This window comes from Numida meleagris, chromosome 6 (assembly GCF_002078875.1).
Source record: "Numida meleagris isolate 19003 breed g44 Domestic line chromosome 6, NumMel1.0, whole genome shotgun sequence".
In the NCBI taxonomy this organism is placed as follows: Eukaryota; Metazoa; Chordata; class Aves; order Galliformes; family Numididae; genus Numida; species Numida meleagris.
In genome coordinates this window covers 24,012,577-24,030,614 of record NC_034414.1, presented here as the reverse complement: position 1 = coordinate 24,030,614, position 18,038 = coordinate 24,012,577, and the positions used below count along the sequence as shown (strand labels likewise).

The 18,038-nt window shown below is 40.0% G+C and overlaps 1 protein-coding gene across 3 annotated transcripts in view; it reads right to left on the bottom strand.

Moving 5' to 3' along the window:
* AMBRA1 (autophagy and beclin 1 regulator 1) overlaps positions 1-18,038 on the bottom strand; it is a 123,669-nt gene that overhangs the window by 66,808 nt on the left and 38,823 nt on the right. For 2 of the 3 annotated variants that reach the window (XM_021401422.1, XM_021401424.1), the window contains 2 exons: positions 9,111-9,194; positions 8,509-8,609 (listed from right to left, as the gene is read on the bottom strand). In XM_021401422.1, the coding sequence (XP_021257097.1) occupies positions 8,509-8,609; positions 9,111-9,194 (185 nt within the window). The remainder of the gene's footprint in view (positions 1-8,508; positions 8,610-9,110; positions 9,195-18,038) is intronic. The other variant, XM_021401423.1, reaches the window with a different exon arrangement.

Genomic DNA, 18,038 nt, shown 5'->3' with positions numbered 1-18,038 from the left:
CATATCCTGTAAAACAAAGGGGCCTGCACTCACTCTGACTGGAAAAGTTATACTCATTTTAATTTGCACTTGCAAAAAAATTGTAAGTTACGCTCACAACACATAGCAGCTAATCCATACCACCCTTTCCTACGGACACATGCTATGTAAGTGGGGAACTGAATGGTTTTGGGCTTTCTGGTTCAGCTTACCAAAAGGAAAATGAGAGACTCTTGGCACAAAATAAGTATCCTCACAGAAAGCTAGTAACGCAGCTTTCTCCAGTAATGCCTGTTCTCTCAGACAATCCTTGAAAGAATCAGAAGTCCTCTGCTGTAACAGTCATCAACGTCTTACAAGAGGCTCAGCATTACACACGACTAGAAGCAGTTGTACCTACTGCTTCAAATAGAACTCCATTCTCATCTACAGTGAGCCTAAACATCATTTCACTGCTCTTGTGTACTCCATGATTCAGAGAATCTCTGAAGGTCAATGGTGGAAAGGACCTCTGGAGATCCCCTCATCTAACCCTCTTGCTCAATGCAGGCCTCAGTGCATTCCTGGCACTGCCACTCTGCCAAGCAGTATTTAGCCTCTGGAAGCAAGGCATTCCCAAAGAAGCATGCTCCGTACAAACCAAACAGCTGCTGCTCTTCCTCCTCTCAAAGTTCCTTCTTTCTTAGTTTGTTATACCACCTCTGGTGCTTTCATCTTGTCCCTTCTGTTTCTCTTCTAGATATTTTTTCTGCACCCAGCTATCAGAGCAGGATGCAGCCAGCCTAATATCAGGCATCTAAAGGTACTCACAATAGAAAGGTGCTCTTCCCAAGTTCCTTATATAACCAGTGATAAATACACTGCCAGCACCATATAAGATTCAAAGCACCTAAGTTCAGCTCACTTCAGATGACGAATCAGAACAAAATCTTCTCTTTCTCTAACTGTATCGGAAGCTTAGTTTCCCAAGTCAGATGACCAAAGAATTACAGTGTAAATACCCCCCCACAGTGCAAATAGCTGTAGATTTTTATTTCCAGCTGACTCATATTCCCTATCAATTAACACATTCCCACTTAGCAGATTGAGATGAACTGCAGGTTAAGCTGCAAAAAACATAAAGGGAAGACAAGAACAAAAAGGACTGAGCAAGAGCAAGCTCTAAAACACCAATAGCGCTATTTTGATTTTTCAGTTGCACCTTTATTGTGCAGTATTTAAGAGGCATTTTGAACATCTCCAGTTCTTGGACACAAAGAGGCAGCACTTACTGTATAAAAACACTGATATACATATATATTATTACAAGCTTATTTTAGAAATCAAACTGGTTTTGGAGACTCTGTATGAGCCTCAAGACTACTCTGGTATCTGCAATCAAACAGAATAGCATCTTACAAGGGTAAATGATTATGCTTTTTATTCTGATACAAGTTCATTCCTTCTGCCCTTCAGTCTCTAGAGCTTTGTATTCTTAAAGACCCGACCAAAAAAACCTCAGTGTACCTGTTCACAGCTGACAACACAGAAGTCTCTGTGCCCACAGAGTACCTTTGCCTCTAAATGGAAGAAGCAAGCGAACAGAGGCATTGAGCAAGCAGGGTGTTATGAGCAGACAGATTAACGTTCTTCCATTCCAGCACGCAACGTACCCTGACACTTTCTCACTACCTATGCTTTTTGTATGTGACAATGTACAGCAGAAGCTGACATCAAAACATGGATGAGTAATCACATGGATTTCCACTGTGGAATCTGACAATTTGAATGGGACGAAAAGGCTAATTGGAAACAACATACACAACCTTTCCTATTACATAAATGTACATATTAATGGCTTTCTTCAGCACTCCCTACCTTCCCTTTACAAATGTCTATCTAGACAGGAGAACTAAAACCCTTCTGCTCAGAGCAGCATTTACCTACACCAAAATCAATGCCAACAGCTTAGGAACTTTTGTGAGGTCTTTACATGGGACTAATATTTCCAAAGATGGTCTGTGGGTCACTCAAATGCTAATGGCATCAACTGCCTTCCAGCCTTCACTGAGTCAAGTTACAGTGCCTCAGGATGATAGACTACAGCATGAGAAAGGACCTGCTGGACTGCCAATTAAAGCACAGAGTTGGGAAGAACAAGTTCACGAGAGTCTTGCAAAACAGTGAGAAATGATTGGTGTATGATAAAGATAGTCTTGCAAGGGAGAACATAGCATCTGTGGATCAGCTAAATGTCCCCTGTGCAGCCACAAAAAGTTACATAATACCAGCTAGTTTCTAGGTTTGTTTTTATTTAGTGATAAACTAATTCCTACATTCTGGGAGAAGGATTTCATTTGAAGAATATTTACCACCAAGTTCATTTTCTGACCACACTCACAATGTGGTATGACACTGTAGCCAGTGCTGCAGAATCTATAAAGGAGAAGTCAATACTGGATCTAATACTAAGATACAGTTAACTCACAGACATTCATCACCGGCTTTTTGTTGTTAGCTTACTTCTGCCTTTTTATGTCAAACAACTACATGAATTTGAATGAGTGTCCCGATCTTCTACCCCTTTTCACAATAGACAGATCTGTAGGGTAACACAGCCAATGAACATAGATAGCAGTCCGCTTCTGTTACAAGTCTGTTGGGTATTGGGTACTGCTTAATATGAAAAGATGTGAGCCTTTGAGTCACCTCATTCTCTATGGTCTCTCTATAATCTATGTCACCAGTCACTTAAACATAAGAAGCTCAAAGCACGTCTCAGGTTCTTTTTTCACTGGAGAGCTATAGATATCAATCATCTTCATGACAGACCCGAGAACTGTTTACGTTTTTTGTGGAAATATAGCCTCTCACCCAGAAATGTAAAGAAGAGAGGCTGTAGCATTGAACTGCAGATGTATAAAGTAGCTACAGAAGGGAGTGAAAAGCATGCTTTTGAGGAATTGGAGCAATATCATTCCCACAGAAAGTGGAGCACGCACCTGCTAACAGTGAGAAAAACAGGGGTACAGGAACAAGAAGGATGTGTTTTCCACTCAACTCTTGATGACTTTTGGAATTGAGTCACCTATTTCTGTCCTACCTTGTACAGGTCTGCATTGCTGCAAGCACATTTGAAAGGTGAGGGCATCTCAGAATTGAATTCACAGCTCACTATGACACTGGAAGCAACAGAACACAGGTCAAGGAAACTTAGCTATGGGAGGCATTCACACCTGTGATGCCAGAGGAACTGGAGAATCTAACTGCAGTACTGTTTCCAAGGTAACCAAAGCAGCCTCTTAAAACGATCACTTTCACCATTAGAGCATAAACGAAAGGTTACTGGGTAAATTCTAGTAGCAGCCGCAACAAATATCTTCCCAATCGTCTGTGTCAGAGGCTCATCAACATCCATTTTAACTCATGTTGAGTTAGAGTCATTCACTTGTATTTGAACAAGCGAGCTCTTAACACAGCTAGAGTGCTAACAGATTGGGAACATTCAGCAGGAGACATCATTGGGTCATTGCCCTAATTCTCATTAGGAAAACTATCATGACCTCATACAAATCTTCCCATCACAGAGAAAAAACAATATTTACACACCATCTTAGATAATTTTTTTCTAAACAAAACTTCAAACGCTCTAGCAATTTAGCCTTAATGGTTTCTGGCAATACAGAAACAAGAAGCTGAGCTCCTGCATCACTTGAAGGCATATGACCTGGAATTCTCCCAGGGATGCCAGCTTTGAACAATGGGACAGTTTATATGATTTTGTGAAAATATCATCTGGGTACTATACGCAAAGTCCAACAATCCAAATCAAAGGCAGGCTGTCAACATTCCAGTACTACTAAGTTTAAGAATATCGCTTCCTAATTTCACCTATTGCTTCAGCACTATTCCAGTGCAAGGGATAGCCATTACAATTTGTATTACACAACTTTGTTGGCACCTAAACAGAGAGATCAAAAGCTGTACCATTATCACCCTTGTAGCAAGCTATATACTGAATAGGGATAAGTTATGGAAAAATCTGTAATACCAAGCTTGTTTTTTGAAAACGCGTGTTTAGTCTCTGGTCTGAATCGATTACCCTAAAATAGCAAGGAAATCACTCAAACCCCGTAAACGTAGACTGTCGTATCATTCAGCCCTTAAGTTATGCTGAGTGTGGATCTCCCCACGAGATGGAGAACTTGGAGCAACTGTGCTGGATTGCATTTCAATACATAAAGTCTGGTGGCAAAGTCAGAACACACAAACACAATCTGTATCCATGCAATGAAAAAAAACTTTTATTTGTTGAGATGCACATAACTGAAAGATGTCTATTAAACCAAAGCAAGGTGAGAAAGAAGCATTTCCAGTAAAATTTCATATGAAGATCTCCTGCTGATTAACAGGAAAATCAACAAACTGGCATCTGTGTCAATTTTTAAGGCCCCCTGCAAAGTTCCTTGGCAAAAACTGACTGTCTTCCTCTGAGCTTGCACTAAACCGAAACCAATGCCTTCTTTATTTCACTGTACCACCGGCATGTCTTTGTCCATCCTGAAGTAGTCAGGTAATTACTATAACGCCTAAAGGAAAAGTTCACGCAGGCAAACAAGAGGTCAGAAGCACTTCAGTAGGAATGAAGGGGATTTTTAAAAAGCATATATAAAGAATATTTACTCATTTTTAACAACATATTAGGACCTACATTTGTCTACAATTAGATGCCAAAAAAACATCCATGTTCTCAAACTACTCAGTACCCTGCTCACAGTATGACTTAGGATGAAGAAATCTGCAAACGAAATACTGGATAGAAGTACTCAGCCTCAAGGAAAAATATTTTTTAAAAAAAGCAACATAAAAAAACAGTAGGTGGTGGTAAACAATGTTGAGCTGTGTCTTCCTTGATCCAGAGCCAAGCATGTTACACTGCTGAACTCTGCCACAGCACTAACTCCCATTAAGAAACGTGTAACCTCATCCCACAGAACAGCTCTTTGGTCTCTCTTGGGAGGCACAAATGCCTATCAGAACAAAAAGAAAACACACAGTCTGCTGGTTAAACCAGAAGACAAACAGTCCCAAGATGCTGTAGTCCATCACATGCAATAGGTCAGTCCTATTGAATACAAAGCCAAAATGTATTTATCATTTTCAGTGACACTTTAAAAAAAAAAAATCCAACTAGGTTTCACTGTATGGATGTCTCCCTGGAGATCATAACCCCATCATTTACGTCAGTTCAGTGAGGAGAGAAGAGTCCAAAGAGCAGCTTACAGCCCACACTACCAAGAACATCAGAAGCCAAACAAACTCCCAGTTTTTCTGATGAGTCTTGAAATAAAAGGCAAATGTGGAAGACTGAAAAATATGTTAGTGTTATACCAGTATTTTAAAAGGTTGAAATAGGATGAGACGTGTCAGTCTTGTCAGCCTGACATTGATTCCAGACAAAATAATGAAAAAGCTGATATAAGACTCAGTTAATAAAGGATTAAAGGAGGACAGTGTAATTACTGCCAATCAACATAGACTTTACAGGAAAATATAACTTGTCAAACTACCAACACTTTTTGGTGTGATTACAAGTTTGAATGCTACAGGTAACAATGTCAATGTAATAAATTTTCACACAGTGTTTTACTTGGTGCCACAAAACGCAGTGATGTAGAGTATCATATCTGCTAACATACAGATCTACGCTGCACCAGTAGATGACTGGGGAAGGATGGTGCTACTGGGACTTGTTTTTGTTCCAATGCTATATGCAAATTAGACTGCTGGCATGAGATATCTGTCTGTCATGTTGACTACTATCCTTTAATTCCCCCCCACCCTGAACTCCCATCTGCTTTATCCATCTGTTGTCACCTTTTCTACCTTCACCTGGAAGTGCTTTGGAGCAGGGATGGCTGCACGTCCCTGACCAGTACAAGCGTATCTAACCCTGACCTAAGCCCTGCCTGCCATCTTTAAGCCCTCCCATACCAACAACGCCATGCTGTCAAATCTACAGTGCTGTTGCTGTGCTAGCCCATCTGCTTAGATAACTCGTTATTTTGGGGAGTTCATAAAAGATTGCATTTATTCACAAGACATTCTCACCTAGCATGGAACTACCATCCTTAAGAGTTGCAGAAGAACAACATTAAATAATGGAAAGTTGTTCATATAAAGCAGAAATCTGAAAGTAAATGCAGACAGAACTTGACAGCAAGAAGTTTGACACTAAGAAATTTAGTCAGCGCATCACAAAAAACGCAAACCCTTAAGATCTGTCTGCTTCTTTTATTTCCTCTCCTCATACAATAATGGGACAGGGGACAGGAGAAGTGTAACCAACAGCTCTCCCTGATACGTGACCACAGAAGTCTATTGTCAGTTTTTATGCAAGCTGTCAGGTTAGGAATATGTTTTCTGGCATCTTCCTCAAATCCTGTAGAGGTCGCATAAGAAATACATTTGGCATTTATGGATTTAAAAAAAATTCAGAAGTGACAGTTTGGATGAACCGTAGGATGAAGCAATTTAAGGCAATGAAGCTTAGATTAGCCTGATTGAAGTGGAAGATGACTGACTTTTCTTCAGCCAAGCCTGGCAACCTCACTTGTAACTGCCATGCCAGGGTTAAAGTATTCATGAGTTTTTTTCACTACAGTAGTGAGGAAAGAACTACCACTTCGGCAAGGGCAAACTAGAAAAGAAGGCATACTGACTGCATTGCAACTTTCAATAGCCCCAAAATACACTATCAAAAACACCAGTGCTGCTGACTGATCTAATGACCACAAGGAATTCTCTATTCCACAACTGCCACCTCGTTTTCTCGTTCTCATCCTTCACACCTCCACCTAATATTTACATCTTCAACTTTCCTGGCTTCTGTAACACATTAACACGTTTTTGAACGCAAGTGTAAAACATTTTGAAAGCTGAAAGTGTAGGTATAGACCAAAATAAACAGAATGCTGAAATAAAATATGACAAGGAATTGCTGCATTAGGAGAATCAATTATTTTCATATTTAAGTCAATGAAATTCTTCACTCTGGAATCCCAGCCATTTCCAGCGTGAGGTACCATAGCACTGCAGCAGCCAACAAACCTTTCCTGAAGTACATTCAGCGCAGTGCCATACAGAAAGGATTGGTCTTGTCTGCTGGAAGCCCCATGATTACAACTTCCATCTTCTTCTGTTCATCTTGGCATGCATGCTGGAAACAGCAAATGTGTATTTTGGGGCTCAAATTCCCTAAAACGTGCAAGGAGAAAAAGCCAGGCTGCTTCCTAGTCACTAAAGAATAGGCAGACTGTGAGAAGGGCTGGAAGAGGGTTGAAGGCAGGTGTCTCCTGCAAAGCTGGGCTACAGAAAAGCTCTGCAGTGTTGCCTGGCAGCAAGTAATTATCTGCCAGCGTGCTGTTTCCATGTGCCAGCTACCAAAGCCCACACAGGCAGCAAGCATGGGAAAGTACATGCGTCAGCTAAAGCTTCAGGCTAATTCCACAGTTTCCTAATAAAAAAAATAGCAGAGGTGCTTTGGAGCCTATCTATTGCAACAAGGTCTATGAACTATACATTCATTCAGACAAAAATGACCAGAGACAAAAATCCAGGAGGCGTTTCTTGCACTTAAGAACCAGAAATCAAAGACAAAGACCCCTGTCCTACAAAATGAGCCATACAAAAACCATAGCTCCACACCAGAATGGTTGGGAAATCTCCAGCGTAGGCTCAACATGGTTTAGGCATAGCTTATTATAGCTTACGACAAGCTAAAGATCTCTCAAGAGTCTGAGTGATCCTTACAGCACTCCTTTCAGTGATGTAACTGCCCACAAAGAGGAAAAAGCACATCCTGGCCTATCTGTCCATACCTTGTCCCTCATTCTCCCTCAAGCTCCAAGATGCCTTCCCTGCATTTGGGTTAATTACAGAGCAACTCAGAACCAGCAAAAAAAGCACCCTCAAGAATTACATCATCCAGAACCATTTCATTCATGGACTGCCAGAGTGTGTTGACTCTTGTTCCCCTCCACATCCCCTCCCGCCTCCACTTGCCCTTTAAGGCTCCCAAATGCCTGTGCACCATATGTGGTGGCAGCCTAGTTTTTTAATACACACTTATTAAGATCCTAATTGAATCCTGCACTGCCTTGTGTGCATCTTGCCAGCCAGAACTCGAACAAGGCACCCTATAATTCAATTAGAAGGACCTGCAGCAAACTGATCATTAGTCTGTCAGGTTGTTAAGTAAAAGACATCTAGAAATAGGGAAGGAAGCTAAAGAAAGAGAAATGTTAACAGCACCCCTCCCCAAATCACACTGAGTCTCCCATACACATCTTTGAAGTATGGAATCTGCAATGCTCAAGCACTTGAATGATAGCTTACCTTCATGCCCTAACAGTCCTCTCTCTTGTTTCAGGGGACTTAAAACATCAACAGTTGGAATTAGCCTTTTCCTGATCGGTCCTCTTCTGCACAGATTCATGAGAAAAATAACAATAACATACACAACAACTACAAACAAGGAAATCTCATTACCTGCCAAAACCCTATTGACAGAAGAATGAGTGGCCAAACCAGGCTGTCCCCTTTCATGGAAAATTCCAGCATAAGGCAAGTACTCTGGCAGCAAGAAGCGTCTGAAAAACAAAGACAGTAAATTTACCTGAAGACGACACATCCCAGTATGCTACACCAATTGCTTTGAGGAAACATGAGTAGATTTCAGCACACTATAGCAGAAGGAAGACTGGACTTCTTTGCTTACCTAGCCACTTCACTGCTTGAAATGAATGGCAAGTTACAGATTAGATCTTCCGCTGATCAGTGTGGCTTTGAAGTCACCATCAGGCAAATCCCCTACCACCCACAGTAGCTTCCTAATCTTAAACCAGCAAGTCTCACTGAGAATTTCTCATCAGATTATTTTCTCTTCCTATTATGTCCAAACACGCAGGTAAGAAATGCTAAAACCACTGATGATGCTAACATGCCATCTCAGGAGTTCCATAAATTGCCAACTAATAAAAGAGCAGCCTTGCGCAAGAAAGGTAATTGATCTGAAAGTACCATAAAGTTTTACTGCAACTAGCTCCTCCAAGATTTTTGCATCCTTCTATTCTTATATGTAAAAGCCTTACCTTGGGACAAAACGCCCCAGCGATGGTGCAGACATGCGGGCATTACGGGGAGCTCTGTGCCTGGATCGGTCTCCATTGTCCCTTCAGCAAAAGAAAAACAAATAAATATTGCACACTGAAAATACAGTGTAATGAAGTATTGTCCATGAAAGGATAAAAAAAGCAATGTCAGCTAGTCATCTTGAGTCACTGAGTTTTAACGGTTCTCTTGCATAAGTCATATGTTTCTTATGTTCCAAATCCATACAGCTTATTATACCAGAGATGTCGGATAGTTTTGCATATAGGTTACCTAACATACAATTTCCTCATTGTTTTTCAGTGTCTCAAAAGCATCAACAAAATCACACTCAATTAATTCATGTCAGTACCCAAACAAATGAACCAGAAGCTTCATGATTTGAGCCAAAAACAAGCACACCACAGTCCTGAAGAAAATGTTCTGCTAGCCAAGGAAATGTGCTACATTTCACCTGTTCATTTCCAGAAGTTCTGGCTAAGGAACATCGTCTGCAGACTATCCTTTTGAGCTCTCTCCCTTTGAAGTCCAGTTTAAGTGCCATCACAATTAAAATAAATTTCACTTTTCACAAGATTTTCCTGTGAAGTCAGAAATGTTAAGTGGTATCAGACAAAACCATATCTCCTCAAAAACCTCTCATTCCGTTTCACAACAAACGACTGTGCCTTGGAGAATGAGGTGAAAGGGATTACTATCTGCTGTCCTACAGCAGGCACAGGAAAGCCTTCTTCCCCAGAACAATGCAAGACCAAAAAGGCTGCCCAGAACAGCTATGTGGAATTGCCATCCTTGGAAGTCTCAAGGCAGAGCTAGACAAATTCATGGCTGATTTTGGCAAAAGCAACCCCACATCAAGCAGGAGCACATACTGAAGGACCTCCAACAACCAAAATTCCTGACACTGCATTCATAGATGTCAGAAGGCCTGTAATTACACAACTCTAAAACTGCAAGGAAAACAGCAACATTCCATCATTGACTTGAGTTCTGAAACAGATCTTCACAATGCTTTATGCATTCAGTTCAGAAATCTAATTTCTGCATGACCTTGCACAAGCAGCAAGTATGTTCCCCCGGATTCCAGACCCCCATCTGACTGCAGTTCTACCTGCCCTCCTCCCAGGCAGCTGTGGGTAAAATATTACTTACAGACCCCTAGAATCACTAGAAAACTAAATATTCCTTATGCAACACACTAACAGTGCATTCCTAACCTGCTCCAGCAAGCTGTACATGTGGTTGGGATTGTTTTTTTCTTTTTTTGTTGTTTTGCTTTTTTAAAGTCAGTGAGCAAGAAACGTGGGCTGAGAAGAAAGTCCATTGCATGGCTGTTTCCCACACACTTGAGGAACCAAGAACACAAGAGCAGAGGTTGTTCTGCAAAGCTCATTAGCATTTCAAGTTATTTCACCAAAATAAAATCTAAATCAAAGCTCAAAGCTACCATTTCTCCTCCTGCTGCAGACACAGTGTTTGCTGTTCACAGCCAAAGCCACACCTCTCCCTGAGGTTTCCGTGAAACCAGCAGGGGTTCCTGAAATCAGCAAAATAAAAGATGCTGCTGGTCTTTTATCAGAAGCCTCCACTCTGTCAGGAAGCAGATCAATAACAGAAGAAATACTGAAAAGTCTGAGTGCTGACATATCAACTTTTCCCGCTAAAGAGAAAAGGCCAAAGGGGACAGCAAGCATCCTGTTCCAGATCCTGCCACACACAGTAAGAGCTAGTGAAAGTCAGACAAGAAATACAGATTTTTATTTTTAAGAGTTCATGTAGCTGTTTTTGAAACTATGCTGATATTCAGCCCTGGAAGAACAAAAGCAAAATGGTTTTCAGGATCTTCTTTTGGACATCTGCTAGAATCAGAAGATGCTCTTGAAACGGATAAATGACAGCAAGAAGAACAGCAGGACTACACCCTGTAGAACTACCCAGATAAAGTGAATCTCTACAACAGGCTTCGAAAGGAATGAGGAATTAGCTTGAGCAAGTAAATTAAAAAATGTCAAGGTGCAAAGCCTCCAACAGCAGAAATCAAGAGTCTTTAATACTAATTCCAGTATTTTAAAATGGCACTACCAAAAATTCATCCACAGGAACATTTTAGGACACATGCTGTCTGGTGAACTGGAGAGGAAGATGGGAGAACTCCTTTACTGTCCCTGACTCTGTTTACATAACCCACTCAATACAAAAAGCCTGAAAGGGAAAGAAAAGACTATACTTTCTTCAGTTTACACCATGAGAGACAGATTAAGATTCCCTTAAAAATTAAAATAAGGAAATAAAATTTAAACCGCCACCATTCTAACTACCATTACCCTGTAACTTATGCAACAGGATTTGGAATGAGAAACAGTGACTATCCTGTGAGAAAGCTAAAATTTCCAAGTACCAGAATGGAAGCGTAAGATACACTTGCTTAGCTGTTTGTGTGAAAAAGGAATATTACCAAACATTACTCTGAATCACTAATTTACAGAGTCATTTATATCTAAACTCCTATGCTCAACGTCATGTAAGAGTTTTTGAGCATCTACTGCTGAAAAGCTAGAATAGCTGATATTACCTTGGTGCCAGCTGAAGATTATTTCTGCACCTTCTAAAAAGGAAAATAAAAAGCTCTACAGATCAGTAAAGATGGGTGGCACTTTGTGTTATTTCTGTACCACACACCGCCTGCTGACAGAGGGAGGAGAGCAGATGTTAGACTGACTGCAGTGCCAGCGTGAAGCGCTCCTGCAAGAAACTAAAAGCTTCCTACAAAGTTCTCTAAAGTAGGAGTGAAAACCTCATGTTCCAATTCCTACCTAATGCCAACTACCTATAGACTCATTCAGCTAATTATTTGCAGTGGATAGTTTAATTAACATAACCTGAAAAGATGGATCCCTCAGTGTGTTTGTACACATAAGCTTCCTCTGTAAAACGACCCAACAGCTTCCCTGCAAAAATAAATGAAATCAGTGTGCCACAGCAAGTGTTGTAACAGGGTTGTAAAGTCTCTTGGAATATCCTTTGCTGTCAGTGCACCAGCAAAAGCAAATGGCACAGGGAAACTTCTGAAGAAGAAACAAGAACAGACTAGTTTGTCTGAGAAGAACTGCAAACACCAACAAATGGTCAACAAACTTAAAGGGTCTGGCCCAGAATTCAGGTTACAGGTAACTTGCTTAGATACCAGCACGGGATAATTCAAAAGAGCAACATGGTTAGTAAGAGTTGGTAGGAAAAAAATAGCATTAACCCAGAATGGAGCAGGAAGAGAAAGCAACATTCCCATACATTCAAAAAGGCTTGTGGAGCTTACAGGGCAGAAGGATGAAAGTTTAATGTAAACTAGATTTCTTCTTGGTACTTTTCTTGCCTGTTGACTGAAGTATATATAATGGAGTGGAAATAATGGCTGTGAAAACAGATATAGGGATGCAAAACTCTGAATTCTAGAGTTTGGAAAATAAAGGCTTTATTTCTCATCTAGTAACTCTGCTACCTCATTAGTAACAGACTGAATATAGAAGATAGTCAAGATTGTCAGAAAAGGGGGAAAAAAACCTAGGTTTTGCTTTTCAATCTTGGCAACAGTAATCTTTAATATTTAGAAATTGTTGTATTAGGAATTGAAATTAAACACACAGCATGGAATTTCTAATGCAATCTGTTGGTCTAACTGTTCCCATTGTAGTCAACATTAAAACTCCCACTGACTACATTGCCAACAGAATTAGGTCAACAAGGACCATTTTGAAAAGCCATTTAATTATCAGAGCCAGTGCCAGTAAAGCCGCACAAGCACGAAAGAATCAAATCATGCCAGACCAAGCCAATTGTTCCATATTTTTGGCATTTTATAGCGTTTCATCTGATCAAATTTAAAATGGTAGATCAATTTCTATTGCAGAGGTTTTTGCACTTCATTCCAATGCTAAATAACTAGTAAAGTGGCATCTACAAATATCTTGAAGGGTTGGCACTGGATTCAGTTACACCATCAAGAAAAGCTTTGTTAGTAATTCAAACATGAAGCATCTCCCCATACTTGCTAGTAGTAGTCTAAGACTGTAGAAAGTTACTTCACATGAAGCAGAAGGAGGGCAGGAGCAGCACAAAGACCGTATCAAGAGCTCAGAAGAGGCCACCAGAAAGTACAGACTTATTTGGCTTTGGAGGCTAGTCAAATCTGACCCAGGTCCTCTAGAAAGTACATGTAGAATGTTATTACAATGGCCATGAAAAAGAAACAGAACCTGTGCAGTTCATATGGTTCTCTGAGGATTTAGATGGAAACAGATGACTTAGACAGTGAAGGGCATACTCACAAGAGCTGCATAGGACTACAAGACAAAGCACATAATGCTTCATCAAGGGTACAGAAGCATGAAGAAAAAGGAGTGTGGAGGCACATTATGTTTGCTAGTGATTCTAAGAACATGTCAACCACTTCCTAGCACCATTACTGATGAGTAAGAGACACACAGTGTTGTGAGCACAATTACAGTAAATTAACAACTGGCTATACAACTGAGAGGATCAAAACACCAGAAAATGTTAGAACTTTGGCTTTTTTATGGCTAATCTTGCAAGATCCTAAGCATCTCCTGCAAACAGGGTTTGAGAAAACAAGAAGCATTTCTAGGAAATAAGCCTCTCAAAACTGGGAAGTAAACACAACATAAATAAAACCTCGACATTCTCAATATTTCAGTAAGACACACGTATCGTAGAAGATGAAAGTCATGATGCAAGTTGTTGTAACTCTGTAGAAAGACATGGTAGTTGGAATAACACATCCTGGATCAATAAGGTCGGTCTCTTAAAAGCACACAGTTTCCACCCAGTAGATGCTATTTTACTCACAATCCTTAAGTCTTGAAAAATCTGTACGCTTAACCCAGAAAAAGGGGACCAATCCTACTTACGACAGAGGACAACAGCATCTTGCCTAAAAACAGCAACATGCTTAACAGAAAAGATTCACGACAACTGGCTTATCTCCAAGTAGAGACTTTTTTTCACATGTAGGTACAAATACATAAGTACAGTACACTGAACATATCAAAAAGGGTAATAAATATCAACACTCACAGACATTAGAAGGATTAAAACTTTGATTTCAAAGAATGTACAGTCTCGTAAAGATTAAAAGCATAATTTTCTCTACCTGTCTTTGAAAGGGATGACCATTACTGAAGTGCTTAAGACAGAACAGAAGGACACAACAAGAACCAAGAAAAATTAAGCAAAAAGAGGCATATGCTACACTAAAAGCTTTTGCTGGCACTAAGTGTATTTGGACCATGGAACAGACTCCCAAATGTTAACAGTGGAAGTCCAACAAAATTGAAGAATAAAAATACTGAAACTGCAAACAGCAGCGCTGTCCAGCTGGAGAGAGAAAAACTAGAAAAGTTCATACTACTTTTCCGAAAGAGCGGTCAGGGGCTGGAAAGGGCTGCCCAGGGAGGTGGTGGAGTCACCATCCCTGGAGGTGTTCAAGGAACGTCTAGACGTTGTGTTGAGCAACATGGTTTAGTGGGGTTATTGGTGGTAGGTGGATGGCTGGACTGGATGATCTTGTAGGTCTTCTCCAACTTTGCTAATTCTATGATTCTAAGAGATTCTTTACATAGCTACTTCATATGATAATTGATTAAGAAGTTAGGTAAGTCACTCAAGACATAGCGCCTTTCCATTTTCCTATGTTCTTTTGAAGTCTTAAATGTCAGTCTTTGACAGGCAGTTTTTTCAAGAAAAGTTTTCTCTGGTGTTCCCATGTATTTATCAACTAAAACTTTGTAACAGCAATGGTACTGTAGATTGCTGTGTTACTAATGGCTCTCCTGACTAGAGGGAAGCAAAACCTCCAGCCTTGATTACATTTTAGAGGGCTATTCTTAGGGAAATGTATTTACAAGATTAAAAATGGCACTTCAGAAGATCAAGTGTTTCAGACAAGCATCACATAAGAGAGGATTTGTCACCCAGGCAAGTGAAACAGCAGCACTTTCCTATTAAATGCTGAGGATTAATTGCTTCAGAGAAACACTAATTTCAAATCACAACAAAACCCTCTTATCTAGGAGCAGAGCAGGCATCCAGTTGACTCTATTCTAATCACCTCACTACGTGGTGAACTTTCAAACAGATGACACCTTTTAGAAAAAGGTTATACCCCATAGCCACATCAAATCTTTAGAAAACAGAAACAGAAGCTGGACAGAAGTAGAGAATCCCTACACTCCTGCCTAGAACTGACACTGCAGTACTGAGGAAACAACTTTATTCAATGTTTTCTTAAAAAAGAAAAAAAGAAAAAAGATCACCCAACATTACAACCACCTTTCTATGGAGACCCTTTAGCTGGGCATTTTCAAGTGCTTGAACATGAGTAGTGAAAGCATCACTACGGGTAAGTCTAATCACTTCACAACTGGTGCTCATTCAACAGTTTGTACAGCAAAGACACATCAGCTGCCCCATTGGATTTCAGTACTGGAATAAAGCGTCAAAAGCAAGCACTAGCTTTTTTTTTTTTTAAATAGAATATGTTGACTATTACTATGCTGCTCTTCCAAGAGACAGAAATGAAAACATAACTGCACAATTAACTCAACTGTCAGTTCTACAGGCTTGCAGAAGGCTAACCACTGCCTGCTCTGCATGGACAGCAACAAAAATGCTTCCTAAACACTCTCATCAACACCAGACATCATTTACCAGGTGACCTTGTTCAGCTTAAGAGTTTCAGAGACAGTAAATACAGGCAAGAAGAAAACAATGAATATAGCTTCTAAGTAGCCTAAGTGGCAGAAAAACTCAGAAGGGTGAAGGATTCTGTCTTGACCTGAAGACTGTTTCAAGAAGCCCAGGCAACATACAGTGTGGGATATGATGTGAGCTTTTCTGGCAACTGTCACCTTCCAATAGGCACTCATTCCTTTACCACCCTGCTAGGAAGACACTCGCCTTGCTGAAATCTGACTTAATGGTAAAACAGCATTATGCTAGAGAGGTTAGCAATATCCTGCAGTGTTCCTGCAAGGCAAAAGTCATTGCCTGTCACTGCATCCAGGCAGTATTATTAGACATTAAGACCAAGATAAGGAGAATATAAAAGACTGTCACAAAAGATAAAGATAAAAAGAACAGGGAAAATGAAGCTGAAGGCTATTATGAGCAGATCACAAGCCAAACTAAGACTCTCACTAATCCTTGAAAAGTGAAGTTCAAAGAGTAGGTTCAGTATCATTCCCATTCATCCAGGACTTGTTAGCATTCTTAGCCTGCAACTGTGTTTAAGATGATGAATATAATTAACATAAATTGCTATGTATCTAGAAGCAACATCCTAGTGCTAACTGCTCCAGAAACCTATACCAGAGTGAAAAAGAACAAACACAACCATCAAGATCCAATCAGCCTGCATAAAAAAAAAAAAAAACAAAAAAAACCAACAGATAAAGGGGCACTGGGAAGAAAATAACAACAAAGGCAGCTACACACAACAAACAGCAATCCTGGTTTTTATATTTATCTCTGAACTCAAGTAACAAAACACTAACAAGAGTATTATTTGCAGGTGCTCACGTAGGAGAGACAGATGACAAACTTTCCATCTAAGACTTCCAGAAAGAAATTACTGTTCTTTCTGCAGTTTTCTGGTGAACCAAAGATCCTAAAAATCTCTTTTTATCAACATTTCAGCAACACATAGAATCCATATGCGTTTTCCACCTTGGAGTGTTTTGTTAACCTCAAATGTAAACACCAGGATAGCAATAGTAAGAAAGAAACAAAAGTCTAATAGCTGTTAAAACCTTGCTGTTTAGCTAAGCTACCTTTCTATCACTATGCCAAAAGGCTATCATTGGTAAGTTCTCTCTCTCTCATCTTCACTGTATCAGAACTGAACACTTGACATCCCATCCACCCCGAGGTGTGGCTAAGCTACAGTCATCTTACAAAATAGTCTTCTTCCTTACTTCCGGGATTCCCTATGCTTTTCTCTCAGAAACAACAGAATTGCTCTTAGTTGCAGTCCTGGACTGCAGATAAAAAGCTCCATACTTATCTCAAATGTCACAAAAGCTTTTGCCCTTCTAAACTCTCCTTTCTCCTGACAAGAAAGCCCCAGTACTACTTTCCGGAGTTTCTTCTGTAGAAGCTGAATGTTGTCACAGGAAGAAAAAAGCATTCTGAAATAGATTAATGCACAGTGGACTCGGAAACCAGCAGGTACAATGTGAATTGATTGCATTTCTACAGATTAGTGCTTTAATAGTTCTGCATCTCCAGCAAACAGTATGTATTCAGATTGAAAAGGCAGAAACTGGATTTTAAAACAAGCATGGAATTCCTTCACAAGTATAAGGAAAAAATTATTTCAGTAAGTGGTAATCTCAAATTCTTCTCCCTCATTCACTTAAACCATCCAAACACCTCTTTCCATTTGGCCATTAAGAAAACTACATGCTAATTTTTCATTGTGATATGCAACTCCCCACAACCAGCTTCCACCATTCCTCTTGACAACCAACAGCAAGAAGAGTCAAAACCCTGAGCTAAGTGACACTCTGAGTGACCACGTTCCCATGGCCACTGAGTGTCCCTTTGGGCTTTTCTCAGATAATACTAATTCAGTCACAACTGCTTCCAGGCAGTTCTTAATATTTTCAGGTACCAAGACATGTCAAGCTTTCTAAAAAAAATATAAGAAGAAAATATATTTAAAATTAAGAGATTCTGAAGGAAGAGTGATTGCCTGGATATTTTGCATGAGTGTCTAATTAGCCATGAACTTTCCTACTTCATACATAAAGTTAAACCAAAATGCCAGCTTCAAGCAGAACACTGACTGACAAAACACCAAACCAAACACTTTACCTATGGAAGAGTGGAAAAGTCTG